This window comes from Puma concolor, chromosome B4 (genome assembly GCF_028749965.1).
Source record: "Puma concolor isolate L17-30 chromosome B4, mPumCon1.1.hap2, whole genome shotgun sequence".
Taxonomy (NCBI): domain Eukaryota; kingdom Metazoa; phylum Chordata; class Mammalia; order Carnivora; family Felidae; genus Puma; species Puma concolor.
The window spans coordinates 37663207-37677315 of NC_141673.1; the positions used below are offsets into that span (position 1 = coordinate 37663207).

Sequence of the window (14109 nt, forward strand, 5' to 3'; positions counted from 1 at the left end):
CAGGCTCTGCGCTGCTGGTGTGGAAACTGCTTGGGAGTCTTTCTCTCTCCCTCTCTCTCTCTGCTCCTCCTGCCCCCCCCCCCCACTCATGCTCTCTCCGTTTCTTTCAAAATAAATAAACTTTAAAAAAGTAAATTTTTCTTATTACTTTAATACTGAAGATACTGTTTTCTAATTATAGTCTTTCTAAATCATACATTTATGTGCTTCATTACTCTATGAATTTTTAAAGTATATCCAAAGTGAAGATTACCCATCTAAGTTATTTTCATTGTTTACTTGACTGTCTATGACTGCTTGCACATGTCTTTGAATGAAAAAGAAATGGTGATTTTTTTTCCCAAAGATGTCTCACCAAAAGAACAGCAGTAATCACTGAGCTCAACTTTATTCAGTTTATTTGTGTTGCCAACTGATTCAAAGAAATATTAGATTGGTATCAGTGATGTCGATAATCAAGGTAGTTAGGTAATCAGAAATAAGTTTGAGTCAAATTCTGGAAGATTTATATTTGACAAAAGTTAAAAAGTGCATATCAGAAGTCAAGCCGTGTGTACCTAGCTTCTTCAGGTGCTTGAGCTGGAAAACCCAGGAATTATTAGTAATGAGTTTTAATTTACTCACCTGTAAGAATGGAGTTAGATTAGTGTTCCCAGCATAAAATTCTATAATTCTTAGAGGATTATAAGTGAGGATCCCAGAATTTGAGCAGAGGCAAAAATGAAAAACTTTATTATGGGGCTTTATATTAGAGTAAATCTAGGTGAAAACAACTGCTGAATGTATTTAGGATGTTCCTTCTCCCTTGATATTTCACCTCATAGTGATCTAAAGAGGAGGAACATAACAGATTTTTCCCCTACAAATGTTATTTTTCCTTTTAAAAGGAGAAAAAATATTTCTGAAGTTTTCACTATTTTGTTTGTTTCCAGTGCCTTGGTATTAGTCTTAGATTTGATGTCAGATAGCACAGAATGATGCAAGAGAAAATTCTCTGGAACTTGCCTTCTCTTCTCATACTTTGACTTTAGACAATAACAGTTTTTGCTTTTCTCGAATGCTAAGATACTCTTAGTTATGAGCTGAAATCTCAGTGACTATTTGTCAAATTGGTACATTTTACAGTAATCCCATGTAAATGCATTGATAAAGGCTGATTAATGTAGTCTTTTCACAACAATTTATCTTGTGAGAATTGATGCTTATGTATTCATGTGGAGGCACAAGAGTTAGCAACAGTGTGCTTAGTATAGCTCTCCTATTCAGTTTGTTTTTTAGACAAGTAATGTGTAGCATTAACACAAGAAACATGAAACCTACATAATAAAAAGTGCTTACTATTTATGATAGAACCGGATATGAATTTTATGACAATTCATTTCAATTAATTGCATCTGATCTATTTTTTAATGTGTGCATAACAGAAAAATTAAACATAATATGCTTTTACATACCTTTTCTTTCTATTATCATTTCACAAACAGTATGTGGGAGAAACTGTCTAAGTTTTCAACAAGAGCCTTTTTATTCTTCTTTCAGCCTTAAGGCTCTGTGGACTACTTTTCCAGCTTCTCTTATAAGTGGATATTGCCAGGTGGGTTGTTCTTGGCAATGGAACATGAGAAAAGTGTGTGTTACTTCTGGACCAAGGGTTTTAGAAGTGGGGTGCTTCCTGTACCCTATATTTTTCCTTTCACCATCTGGATATAAAACCAGAGGAGATGGCAGGGGCCAGCTAAGAAAGGTGCCCAAATTACTGTGTGAAAGAAAGGAGACCACTGACCAAGTCTTACCCTGGAATATTGAGAGAGTGAAGAATAAACTTCATTTGGGATTGAGTCATTATGTATTTGGTGTTTTGTTGCTTATTCTAAAAAAAAAATTTTTTTTTTTTTTTTTTTTTTTTTTTTTTTTTTTTTTAACGTTTATTTATTTTTTTGGGACAGAGAGAGACAGAGCATGAACGGGGGAGGGGCAGAGAGAGAGGGAGACACAGAATCAGAAACAGGCTCCAGGCTCTGAGCCATCAGCCCAGAGCCCGACGCGGGGCTCGAACTCACGGACCGCGAGATCGTGACCTGGCTGAAGTCGGACGCTTAACCGACTGCGCCACCCAGGCGCCCCTGTTGCTTATTCTAAATAATACGATGTCATAGTATTGTGTGGCCTTGCTGCTTAATGAAATAAAATAAAATTCACATTCCCACAAAACTATAGGTAAAGTGTATGAAAGGAGTTACTTCTATTTTTTATTCAAATCTGTCTTCAGTTTTAAACTCAACAGTAAGCATAAGTGCAAAAAAATGTCATTTAATTATTTTAACAATGTTAACATAAACTATTGTGAATATAGGCGAAATATTTTTAGAATGAGTAACTATACGATTGAAATGAGGTGATATTGAGATCAACATGTCTATTATAACTAATATTCTTTGCTCTCTTTTTGCATCCAAATTATCCTTGCACTCAAAAGACAAATTACTGTCACTTACCGAATCTTTGTTGTTGTCATGGCCCTTGCTTCTCTTGTGCTTTGATCTCAGTAACTTAATCCTTGTAAACAAAACCATCCTTGATCAAAAAAAAAAAAAAAAAAAGCCCTTTTTATTATTATTACTAAAGAGTAGTTGTATGACACCTCCCACTTAAGAAAATATATAGAAAAAAATCGTGTGTAAAATAAAATATATGGAGGGAACATTAGTAAGTGTGACTAGTAACACTGTATACCTCTATGGACTAAATCTTTCCATTGATAAAAGGTATTGGGACTAATGAAAGCGTCTTCCCCCTTTCATACCTCTTCCCCCTTTTTATTTAAAGTTTAGTTATTCATTTTGAGAGAAAGAGTGACATGGGGGAGAGGCAACGTGTGAGGGGGAGAAACCCAAGCAGGTCCCCACTGTCAGCACAAGCCCAAAGGCGGGGGCTTGAACTCACCAACGGTGAGATCATTACCTGAGCCAAAATCAAGAGTTGGACTCTTACTCGACTGAGCCACCCAGGTGCCCTGCACTATCTCTTCCTAAAACTAGTTGACCAGAAGATAAGCATATCTCATCTTAATCAGTGATCCTTGGTTATTAAAGAGCAGATGATAACTGTAGCATATCAATTGGTTCTATATTTGTTTGAGAGACTTTTTGTCTTCAATGAACAAGATGAAATGTGTTTTTGGATCTCTATGTATTTTGTTCCCAGATTCCTTCAGATTTATCTAAGCAGTAGTTCTCAAAGTGGGATTCTTGACCTAGCAGTAGTCCATCGCCTGGGAATTTATTAGCAGTGCAAGCTCCCTGATCATACTACAGACTTGCTGAATCTGCAACTCTTGGGATGGAGTTCAGAAATCTGCGTTGTTACAAGCCTTCTGGAGATTCTCCTACATGCTAAATTTGAGGGCTATTAAACTAGAAGAACTGGTGTAGAGGGTGACTCCTCTTTACTCATGTGAATTGGCTGACCTAATTTCTTCTGCAAAATTGCTATTTATAAATGCTCCTCAGTTTTGATTGAAAAGGTTATTTTTTTTTTTTGTAGTGATGTTAGTGGTAAGAAAATGAGAACGTATAGTTTCTAAGCTGAGAGTGCCCATGACGACTATCTCTTCTTACTAAAATATTTTTTACCTATGACTATTTCCAGCCTTCCATTATCAAATTCTTCCTTTTTGTGATAGCATCTACTGGGTATCCTTTAATTGTGTGTCAGCCGCATGTAGGGATTATACTGAGAATTAAAACTTTTGTTTGATGTGTGAATGGGAGTCAGGCAAATCAACACTCTTCTTGGAAATGGTAACAATATCTGAAGCTGTACAAGGCAAATGTTGATTACTAAGGAAATTAGAACCAAGGTTTAATAAGAAAGGAATTCTTCTACAGAGTGACATATAAACTGTCTTTAAACATATGAAGTTTTTTCAAGTATAAAGGGCATTTTATGTCTTCTGGGAAATGCCAGAGAGTGAAAGTTAAAAGAGTACTGATATATGATTAATATGCAAAAGTTATTATTAAATTAGGTCTGTCTGAAAATGGACTGGACTATCGCATGAGTTAATGAATTTTCTGTAGTTAAGAGTGGTTAAGCCACATCAAATGGTAGGTTGATTGAGTGGTCTAGACCCTTGTTAGTCAAAGTGTGATCTTCTCTGGGAGCTGTTAGAGGTATAGATGCTCAGGGTTTACCCCAGTCCTGGTGAATCAGAATCCACAATTTAATAAGATCCATTGGTAATCTATATGCATGTTATGTTTCAGAAATAATGTTTCAGTAGACATCTAATGAATCATCTAATTATTCTTATACCTAATTATTTTTAATTTAAATCCAAATTAGTTAACATAAAGTTTAATAATGATTACAGGAATAGAATTTAGTGATTCATCACTTACATATAACACCCAGTGCTCATTCCAACAAGTGTCTTCCTTAATGTCCCAATTCTTTTAGCCCATCCTCCACCCCAACACCCTTCCAGCAACTTTCAATTTGTTCTCTGTATTTAAGGGTCTCTTATGGTTTGTCTTCCTCTCTGTTTTTACATTATTTTTGCTTCCCTTCCCTTATGTTCATTTTTGTATCTTAAATTTCACATATGAGTGAAATCATATGATATTTGTCTTTCTCCAACTGACTTATTTCACTTAGCATAATACATTCTAGTTCCAACCACGTTGTTGCAAATGACAAGATTTCATTCTTTTTGATAGCCAAGTAATATTCCTACACACACGCGCACACACACACACACCACATCTTCTTTATCCACTCATCAGTCGATGGACATTTGGGCTCTTTCCATACTATGCCTATTGTCAATAGTGCTGTTATAAACACTGGGGTGCATAGTGCTCCTTTGAAACAGCATTCCTGTATCCTTTGGATAAATACCTAGTTCTTATATTTAATTACTATAGGATTATGTCATGATGCAGAATTTGAATAACAGTCTAGAAGAGAAGGGGGAAATATATGAACTTGGCCTTGCATTTCACTATGGGGTTGCTAACTGAATTAAGTGCTACTCCAGAAGAAAAGATCCTGTTTCCTGATATTGTACTTGATTTAAGTGAGATGGTGTTCACAAACTATTTTTTCAGTTAGCTTCGGACTCTTTGTGATACACAAAAGCAAAACATGCCTTTTGGATTTCTTGCCCTAAACCCTGAGGATACTTGCATTAATCCCCATATTATACACAGAGTTTAATCCTTCTCCTTGTTCCCTTCTCCGTGGCCTCTTCCCGTTCACTAAAACTAGGCGAGGCTAAATTCCCTCCCTGACAACATTTCCTCCCTTCTCAGAGTGGGTACTGGTTTTGTCTCCTGCTTCCTCCCTATTCCTGGCGGAATGAGTCTGTACTGAAGGCAGAAGGAAAGGAGAAGAGGTTAAAGAGATGTGTAGGTATAGAGGGGGACTGGAACCCCTTTCCAAAGACCAGACTTTGCTCACAGCTGAAATTTACTAGGGCGGGGAGGACTTCGCACACCATCCTTATCGCCAAAGCAATGCATGGAGAAGAGCTGGAGAGGCAGTGAGAAGTGACAGATGCCACCACACCCTAGCTTGACTCAGGTCAACCATGACCACCGTGACTCGGTCCGGGGAGCAGGGCGCTGCTTAGAGAAATGACAAGCACGGAAGGCCAGAGAGCGAGAAGGTGCCCAAGCGCATCGGCCTCCCCACAGCACCAGCCGACACGCGCTTTCCTGCGGCGACCATTGTGCGGGGAGAAGCCCGGACGAGGAAGAGCGCACCCCCTGCCCACACCTGCCCACCCCCAGCCTTGGCTTCTCAGGGGCGCTGGGACGGCCGCCAGCCCCAGCAGCCCGGGAGCGGCTTTGAGGGAGTCGTGTGTATCCGCGAGCGCGTGTGCGTGAGGAGGAGAGCAAAGACGTGATTACTTCAGAATTTATTTAAGGGCCGGTGGAAACCACTGCAGCAGCTTCCAGGGGAAGCCCTGGTTCCAGAGGAAGAGGAGGTGGCGGCTGCCAAGGAGGAGGAGGGGGGAGAGGCGGGGGAGGAGGAGCGGCGGCAGCGACAGCACGAGGCGAGTGAGGAGAGACGATGCTGTAGCGTCCGCACCGGCTCCCGGCAGGTTGGTCCCCCCCGGCCGACTGGTGCAAGCAACGAGGCTCGCCAAGAGGCTGGGAGGAGAGTCGGGTGTGGGGGGCCGACGGCTCGCCTCTCCGGAGAAGAGGCGCCTCTTTTGAGTTCGATGAGACGCCGTGGCGCGGAAACAGTCTGGGGGCCGGGAGACGACCTGTCGTGCTCCCCGCATCCCTGGGGAGTCGCTTCCCTTTAGCTTCCCAACTCTCGGCGTTAGCCATCAACTCCGGAGAGGCTCCGGGTGGGGGCATGGGTGGAGAACTTCTCTTCCAGATACTCCTCTCGCCTTTCCCCAAAGCTCGCGTTTGCAGGGACCCCCTCCGGGTGGCCTGCGAGGGGGGATGGTGGCCGGGGGGTGGGGGGGGAGCGGCGCCGCTCGGTTAAGTTTCTGTGAGTCCAACCCAGTCCCCTGCTCCCGGCTCCCCGCCCCGGGTCACCAGCTGCACGCGGGAAGCCGAGGCTGCTCCGCCAAAGGGGCCGCTACTGCTTTAAGAGCCGCCTCCCCCTCTCCTCCCTTTGACAATGGTCTGAACCGAGCTCTGCTTCCCAAAGCAAAATTTGTAATATGCCATTTTTCCGATGGACGCTTCTCCTTTTGGCTGCTGACGGAGCCGCGGGAAGATGCCGGGCTGCTGCCACGCCACCCAGCCGGGGCACGTTCAGGGAGGGCGCCGGGGCACGCGAGTGTCTAAGCTGCCTTTCTCCTCCGGTTGCTAGGGAAATGGTCCAGGAGTGCCGGCTGTGAGCTTCCCCTCTCCTCAAGCCTGAGACTGCGGTTGTCATTGATCAACTGAAGAAGCAGGACCCGAAATTACAGACATTAGGTACCGAAACTGTGTTCGAGTTGCAAGGTTTCCATTCCGCCTTATTTGTTTATTTATTTATTTATTTATTTATTTATTATTTATTTTTTACCACCCCCCTCCCCGGCCCCACCCCGCCCCCAGGGAAGATGAGATGCAAATTCCTCCTTGCCAATTACTGTTCCATACCTTTTGCTTTCCACCCCCATCCTCTCCCTTCTCCTGTTTCTCCACCTCCTCCCGACTTGGCTGTCTCTCGTTGGGCAAACCATACAGAATTTTAGTGTGGAAATTATGAAGTCAACTTCAGGGTGGTGGTGGGGGGGTGTGGCTGAGAGATAACTGTCCAGCTGTGTGGCGAGGGCTGGCTCCTGGCCATCTGTAAAAGCACTGGGGTAAAGAAAGTGCAAAATGCTTCCATTAGAGGTGGTCATAATATTTTCTGAGGACAAGGGATTCCAAAGAGTTAAATAGGAGGAGGAATATTCATGTAATGTAATCAGACAATGGCTAGGATTTCTCTCACTCCTTGTGGGTTAACTGAGGTGGAGCTGGGTTGGTTCTTAAGACTAAATCTTTGAAGAGGAAACTAACTACCCAGAATAATTGCATTTTTGCCTCTAGTCGGGTCTAAATCCCAATGATTTGCTTCAATAAAGTGATTCATTGACAGAAAAAAAAGCCTTTTGTAACATTGTCATATCTGAATAAGTACTTCTTGAGAGGCGTATATTACTAAGAAACACATTGGATCTTGAAAGCCCTTGGGTAACGACTCCAGTGGGCATTCAAAACTTTTATTTTGAAATCTGTGAGATCTGGAAGACAGTCAAGGTTACATACTAAGAGTAAGGGAGTTGCTTTTCCTGGTATAAAATTCTTCCAGCTAAATTTAAGCACTGGGACAATTAAACCAATCAGATTATTATTTTTTTTTTTTTTTCCTTTCACAACAAAATAAACAATGTCTCTAACTAGGTCTTGAAACCTTAGGTAATTTCATGAACAGGCATCAACATCTAGAAGAGGATAACATAATTCATAAATTCAATTGGCTTTGGAGAAGGGTGCTGAAAAGGCAAATATCCAAGTGAGCTGTTAGGATGTCCTTCCTGGTTTTTCAGGAATTGTGTGGTACAATACAATTTTTAAGACTGAAAATGATTGTAAAAGTTAAAAGTGGTATAGGAAGATGGAGTACACTAGAGGGTAGACAGCCTTTGGAAGTTGCTTCAGATGTTGGCCATTCTACAATAGGGTGTTTAACTCTTACCTGGAATATATGATCTTAATACCCAAATATGCATTTAGAAACAGGTTGTATTTTGTTTTCAGGGTTATACAAGTATTTTGTCATTTATAGAAGACAGGATAGGAGTTCTAGTGCCAGAAACTAAGCTAGTTCATGAAAGTGACCTTTAAATTTTATAGAAAAAAAATTTTCTTCTAGTTTTGGTGAAAAGACTTTAGATTTGCTCATCTGGGTTGTCTGTTGGTGAAGAAAAAGCAGATTAAGTCATCTATTTCCTAAGTAACTTTTGCATAGTTTAATTTCTCCCAATTGGATTTGAAGAGTTCAGAGTACCCACTGGAATTAAAACTTTAGGCCTAGAATTAGAATGAATCATAAAGGCAAAATATTCTGTCTGAAAAGGTTAATGTTCACTTTATACAATAACTAAATAAATACTAGAATTTTTAATTGCCCTTTAGAATTTTACTGTGTTATCTCAGTCAGGTATTCTATTGAAGCCTTACAATGGGCTTGTTTTAAAAGAAAATCATGGATTCTCCCCCTCCCTTACAGAAGAGAATACTGAGGTTTTGAGAGGTGATGTGACTTGCTCTCCTTCCAACGCCTTAGTTGTGAAATCAAATCAAGTTGAGTGAATTAATAGGCTAAGACCCTAAGTCCCTAAGCTACTTCTCATTGTAGCATCTCTGGACTGACTAAATCAGACACCAGCTTTTATACTGATATAAGAGCCCAAAGTTCGTGAATGTGTAATGTCCCATGGTGACACCAAGCCTTTGTTAGCACTAGGGTAGTATATCCAGGAGGGCATTGTAGCTGAGGTAATCACTGCAGTTATGCTTTTCCTTGGAATTTCAAGTTTTTATGAGTAATTCAGAGTTAAGATGCACGAAGGGCTTTTTCCCAAGAAGGATATGATGTAAAATACGGATTTAAGAATGTTTAAGTAACCCTAAAATGTAAACCTTGTAAGTGTTCTGGCACAAATTGTCACAGTGCTATCATTTCCTCTCCCAGTGTTTTGTTTTAACCTTAAATGTCAAAAAGAAACACATTGGCTCCTGCTAATGATTTCTCAGAATGACACAGCTGTTCAGTGTGTGGATTTTCATGTATGGCATGTGAACTAATTGTTTTTAATATTCAAATGTGTTGGAACATTTTTTTTCCCAATTCCTTCTCAATTAATGAAAAGAAGATGTATAGCAGTTAGAAACGAGTCTTCTTTCCATTTTTGTGATAGTGTTTCAAAAAATTCAAATTGAGAAAAATACAAAAAATATTATATTTTTATGTTAAGTGGTTAGCAATAGTAACAATGTGTGTGCGCACTCGCGTGTGCATTTAAATACATCTTATGTATCTATTCTTTTACTTATTTTAGGGTGAATAAGAAATTGAACAAGTCAATTCTTTTGCCTTCAGGTACCCCAGTGTTTGGAGTGATGAGCAACAATTCAAACTATTATCTTGAATTATCCTACATTTCATCCCCCCCTTAAATTTTTATGTAGAATATCAGTCACAAGATACTTTCCTTTTATCTTTTAAAAAGTTTCTCCTAGTTTTCAGTGTGCCCTGACCAAATCATTCAGATAATTGAATTTATCTCCTCAATAACCCAATTTATATGAAGAATTGCATAAAAGTAATTAACTATTGACCTGTTAAGTCTTGACATTTTATTTGACTATATCACCAGAAATATTTTCCCCAAGGACAGGAATATATAGGCAGAAAAATGAATTGACCTTGCATTATAAAACCAAAGAATGCTCCAGGATCAACAGCAAAACCAGTATATCTCCACATCAGCCTTCTGCAAAACCAAGCCCTCTAATTAATAGCTCCTGGCCTCAGTACAACAACTGAAATTGAGATGGGTTTGATTCTTTTTCAAACATAAGATAGAAGGTAAAAGGGAAAATGAGATAATTTCTGATTTTTAAAATGCTATACAGTATATCAGTATATCTAAAAGTCTGTTGTCTATTTTAAATCAAATTAATAAATGATTTAAAAATATTCTAAGCAGTTCATTTATTTCGACTGGAACCTTGTGATTAACAGCTGAGATGTGAAGTTACTACATTAGATAATGTAGTTTATGGTGTCTGTTTTGTGGAATATTTGAAAGAGTGTTAGCTTGTATTGTTTGGATGGAAAGCAGACAATGCAGTTCTCAGGAGACAAAGGAATACTAACGGTAATTAGGGGAATAATGACCTAAACAAACTTATGCACCTCAGTCTGTTTCATAAAGCCTCTATCAAATTTAGTCAATATCACTTTATCTACTTTATGTAGACTACCTTAACAATTTAGGTAGAGAGCACATAAAAGTAATAAAATGGGAGTTGTAAAGTCAAGAAACTATAAACTAGTTGGTATGCAAAAAAATCTGTTGGTAAAATTAAAAAGTCAAAACTGATTATTATATAAAATGAATACTCAATTATTCATAGGTTTCCTAAATGAACGAGTGAACATTAATTCATTCAATTATTTAAGTCATTCAAAAATCATTTACTTCCTACCCATTAACAGCCAGACACTCTGCTTCCTTTTAACAATATAACAAATAAGGGTAAAATGGAGGTGTTAGCTATAAGAGATTTGTAAACTTACAGGTGAAGATCACTTATTAGTAAGTTGAATAACATATTACTATAAATTGAATTGGAGGAATAAATCATGAAAAAAACCCCAAATCTTTGAGAAGTAGGTGAAACCAAGTTGTATCTTGGGTAGAAGCTTTATAGATTATCAATAAAAGAGAAAGGATGTAGATTGGCCGAAGTCAATGAATCATATTTCATTGAGGTCAAAATATTTAGTTGGAGTTGGAACAGTGTGTAGGAGAAGAAAGAGACAATCAGACTAATGAGTTGCAGAGTTTGGTGAGTTGAGGGTCAAGTGGCATTATCGCAAGTAGTTTCTTAGTACTAAGACTTCCCTCCCCTTTACTTCCTTTAAGCAATGATGTGTGAAGTGATGCCCACGATTAATGAGGACACCCCAATGAGCCAAAGGGGGTCCCAAAGCAGTGGCTCAGACTCAGACTCCCATTTTGAGCAGCTGATGGTGAATATGCTAGATGAAAGGGACCGTCTTCTAGACACCCTTCGGGAGACCCAAGAAAGCCTCTCACTTGCCCAGCAAAGACTGCAGGATGTCATCTATGACAGAGATTCGCTCCAGAGACAGCTCAATTCAGCCCTGCCACAGGTATGATTCCTGGTAATATTTGTCTTTCCTATTGCAATCACAAATGTGACAATACTTTGCTTTATTTCTATTCTTAGAATTATCTTTTTGCTTAAAATGTATGATATGTATGTTTTGGTGAGAAAAGCATAAGAATAGATTACTACTGGTTCACATAAAATCTTATCTTAAATTTGTAGTACTTTGGTGATGGTGGGTGTGAAGGCTGAGTTCCTATCAGGTCTTTCTTTTGAAAATTTTATCTGAATGTTTTGGTGGGTGTAGAAAAATCACCTGTTGATCAGCTTTCAATCACCCAAATTTGGGAATAGTTAGTTTTTTCTTTCTTGCTCTTTAAACAGTATTATGACATTTGGAAATATGTGTTTTCCATTTTCAGCTGTGTGGTCTGTCTTTGGAAATAATCATAGTTTGGAAGTCTACTGTCTTTCTTTAAAAATGCCTAGCACCTGATCAAAAATTCTTGGAATTTTCAGTGTATTATACCCTCTTCTTCAAAAACATTTCAACCAGTTTCTTGAAAATATATTTTGGAAGTTAGAGAAAAGGCAAAAGTTCAGCCTTACTCTAACAAACTTAAAATTGTTAGATTAGCTATTTTTCAATATGTTTGTCAAGCATCTTATTTTATAGAAAAAGATATCATTTTAAGAATTTCAAGCTTATTTACATACAAAGTTAATACTGACACTCAATTTTCTTATTTAAGAATAGAATAATTGTGTTTGTTTTAGGTATGAGAAAAATTATAGAATATGAATGAGATTTTTAATAATCAACCCCAATACACTATATTTTTCTCTTAAATACAAATTTGATTGGCCCTCCACTTTAACGACAGTGTAGAAATGTTGACGAGTTGACCTCTCTCCATGAAGTTATGTCTTGTAGCAAATATCGTTTCATAAATATTGAAAATTATATAATCAAAGTTGATAAAATTCTAAACCCAGATGTACTATTAACTTGAAGTGTGTTGTTGAGATTTAAAGACTCTCAGAATGGAAAGGATCACCTAGAATCCTTTATCACATCCCCACTAGGTAACCCCATAACCCTATATGAAGAACTCTTGTTGTAGTCCTTTTTGTTTTCAGTTTGTCTTGTGTTAAGATGCAATACTGTTTTCTGTAACCCTCACCCGTTGGTACACCGGTTTATTTAATTACACAGAATGAGTTGATTCATCTCAAAAGACAGCTATCATATCTTTACCTAGAGTTATATTTTTCAGCTGTATTGAACATTTTGATTATAATAACATCTAAAATTTTAAGTTTTTTTAAAATTGTTTTATGTTTATTTATTTTTGAGAGAGACAGAGACAGAGTGTGAGCAGGGGAGGGGCAGAGAGAGAGGGAGACACAGAATCTGAAACAGGCTCCAGGCTCTGAGCTGTCAGCACAGAGCTCGACGTGGGGCTCAAACTCATGAACCATGAGATTATGACCTGAGTCAAAGTTGGACGCTCAACCCACTGAGCCACCCAGGCACCCCTAAAATTTTAAGTTTTGGATTTGAATTATATTGGTCTGCAATCTCTTATCTCAACACTCTGGGGCTAGTGTGTTTCAGAGTTCAGAATTTTCTTGACTTTTTTGTAAGTATATGATGTATATTATGGAAAACTAGATGCATTCTGGGAAGCACCCTATAATTATACGTTTTCATATCTGAGAAGAATTATATGAATATTCCTATTGCATGGAAAAAATAAAGACCATAAATCTCTCACGTTAGTACAGCTTTAGTTTTGTACCTATCAAGTTTGCAACACACTTACAAATAAAATATCAGTTTTCAGAGTATATGGGTTTTGGAATTATAGGTTAGGGATTATGAACCTGTATATTCAGATGGACATAGTCCCAAAGTCTTTTGTGAATACTTTGACGCTTTTCTTGTTGTTGATTTACATCTTACTATTCTATGTATTTGAATAATGCCTGCAATTCACAGGTCCTTAAAGACAGTGATGGTCCTGTAATATTTTTAAAGTAAATTTTAAATAATCTAATCTGTAACTTAAGCGCTCTGGGTATCCTGCAAGCAACAGAGGAATATTCTTCTTTAACTGGTATCTTTGAATATTTTTGACTTTTTTGTAAGCAATGTGCCTGCACTGTTTAGTGGCATTGCATTGGATATTTAGCTGGAAGGAGAAAATGACTACTATAAATGTGTGTTTTGAGGCAGAATAAAGCATGTAAAATTGAAAACTACTACAATAACATAAAAATGAAAATTATTTTAACAAACATGGGATAGAATTCAAAGCAGAGTCAATCAAACTTTATGACACACTATGTTTTATATAATACTTTTAGGTGTTGGTGATTTGATGCTTTGCTCTAGTCACTTTCAGAACATTCCTTTATGAACAAACGTAGCGATGATTTTAACAATCCTAACCATATAAAGTATTTTGTAGCCATAGTGTTTAGTTTTTCATCACTTGATTGGGCGTAACTGTGTTTAAAGAGTACTTATAATTGCACATCACCAGGCCTGGTGTTTCTAACCTTCACACTCAATTTTCTACCTTTCTTATGCACAGATGAATTTAAATGTTCCATAGAACCTCAGATTCAACATGCCCCAAACTCAGTCATCCTCTGCCTCCCATTCCCCACCCAAATCTGGGTGCTCTATCTCCTCACCCAGACACCTGACAGTCCTAAATACAATCATCATTTATCCATATTG

General features: G+C 38.4%; 1 protein-coding gene across 11 annotated transcripts in view; it reads left to right on the forward strand.

Moving 5' to 3' along the window:
- The first annotated feature begins 5993 nt into the window (after positions 1–5993).
- Positions 5994–14109, forward strand: part of PPFIA2 (PPFI scaffold protein A2) — a 479884-nt gene continuing 471768 nt past the window's right edge. For 5 of the 11 annotated variants that reach the window (XM_086712720.1, XM_086712724.1, XM_086712722.1 and 2 more), the window contains exons 1-2: positions 6675–6941; positions 11153–11403. In XM_086712720.1, coding sequence (XP_086568846.1) covers positions 11155–11403 — 249 coding nt within the window. In that variant the 5' untranslated portion in view covers positions 6675–6941; positions 11153–11154. Of the gene's footprint in view, positions 6107–6665; positions 6942–11152; positions 11404–14109 lie in introns of those variants that run through there. The other 6 variants (XM_086712727.1, XM_086712728.1, XM_086712729.1 and 3 more) reach the window with 3 other exon arrangements.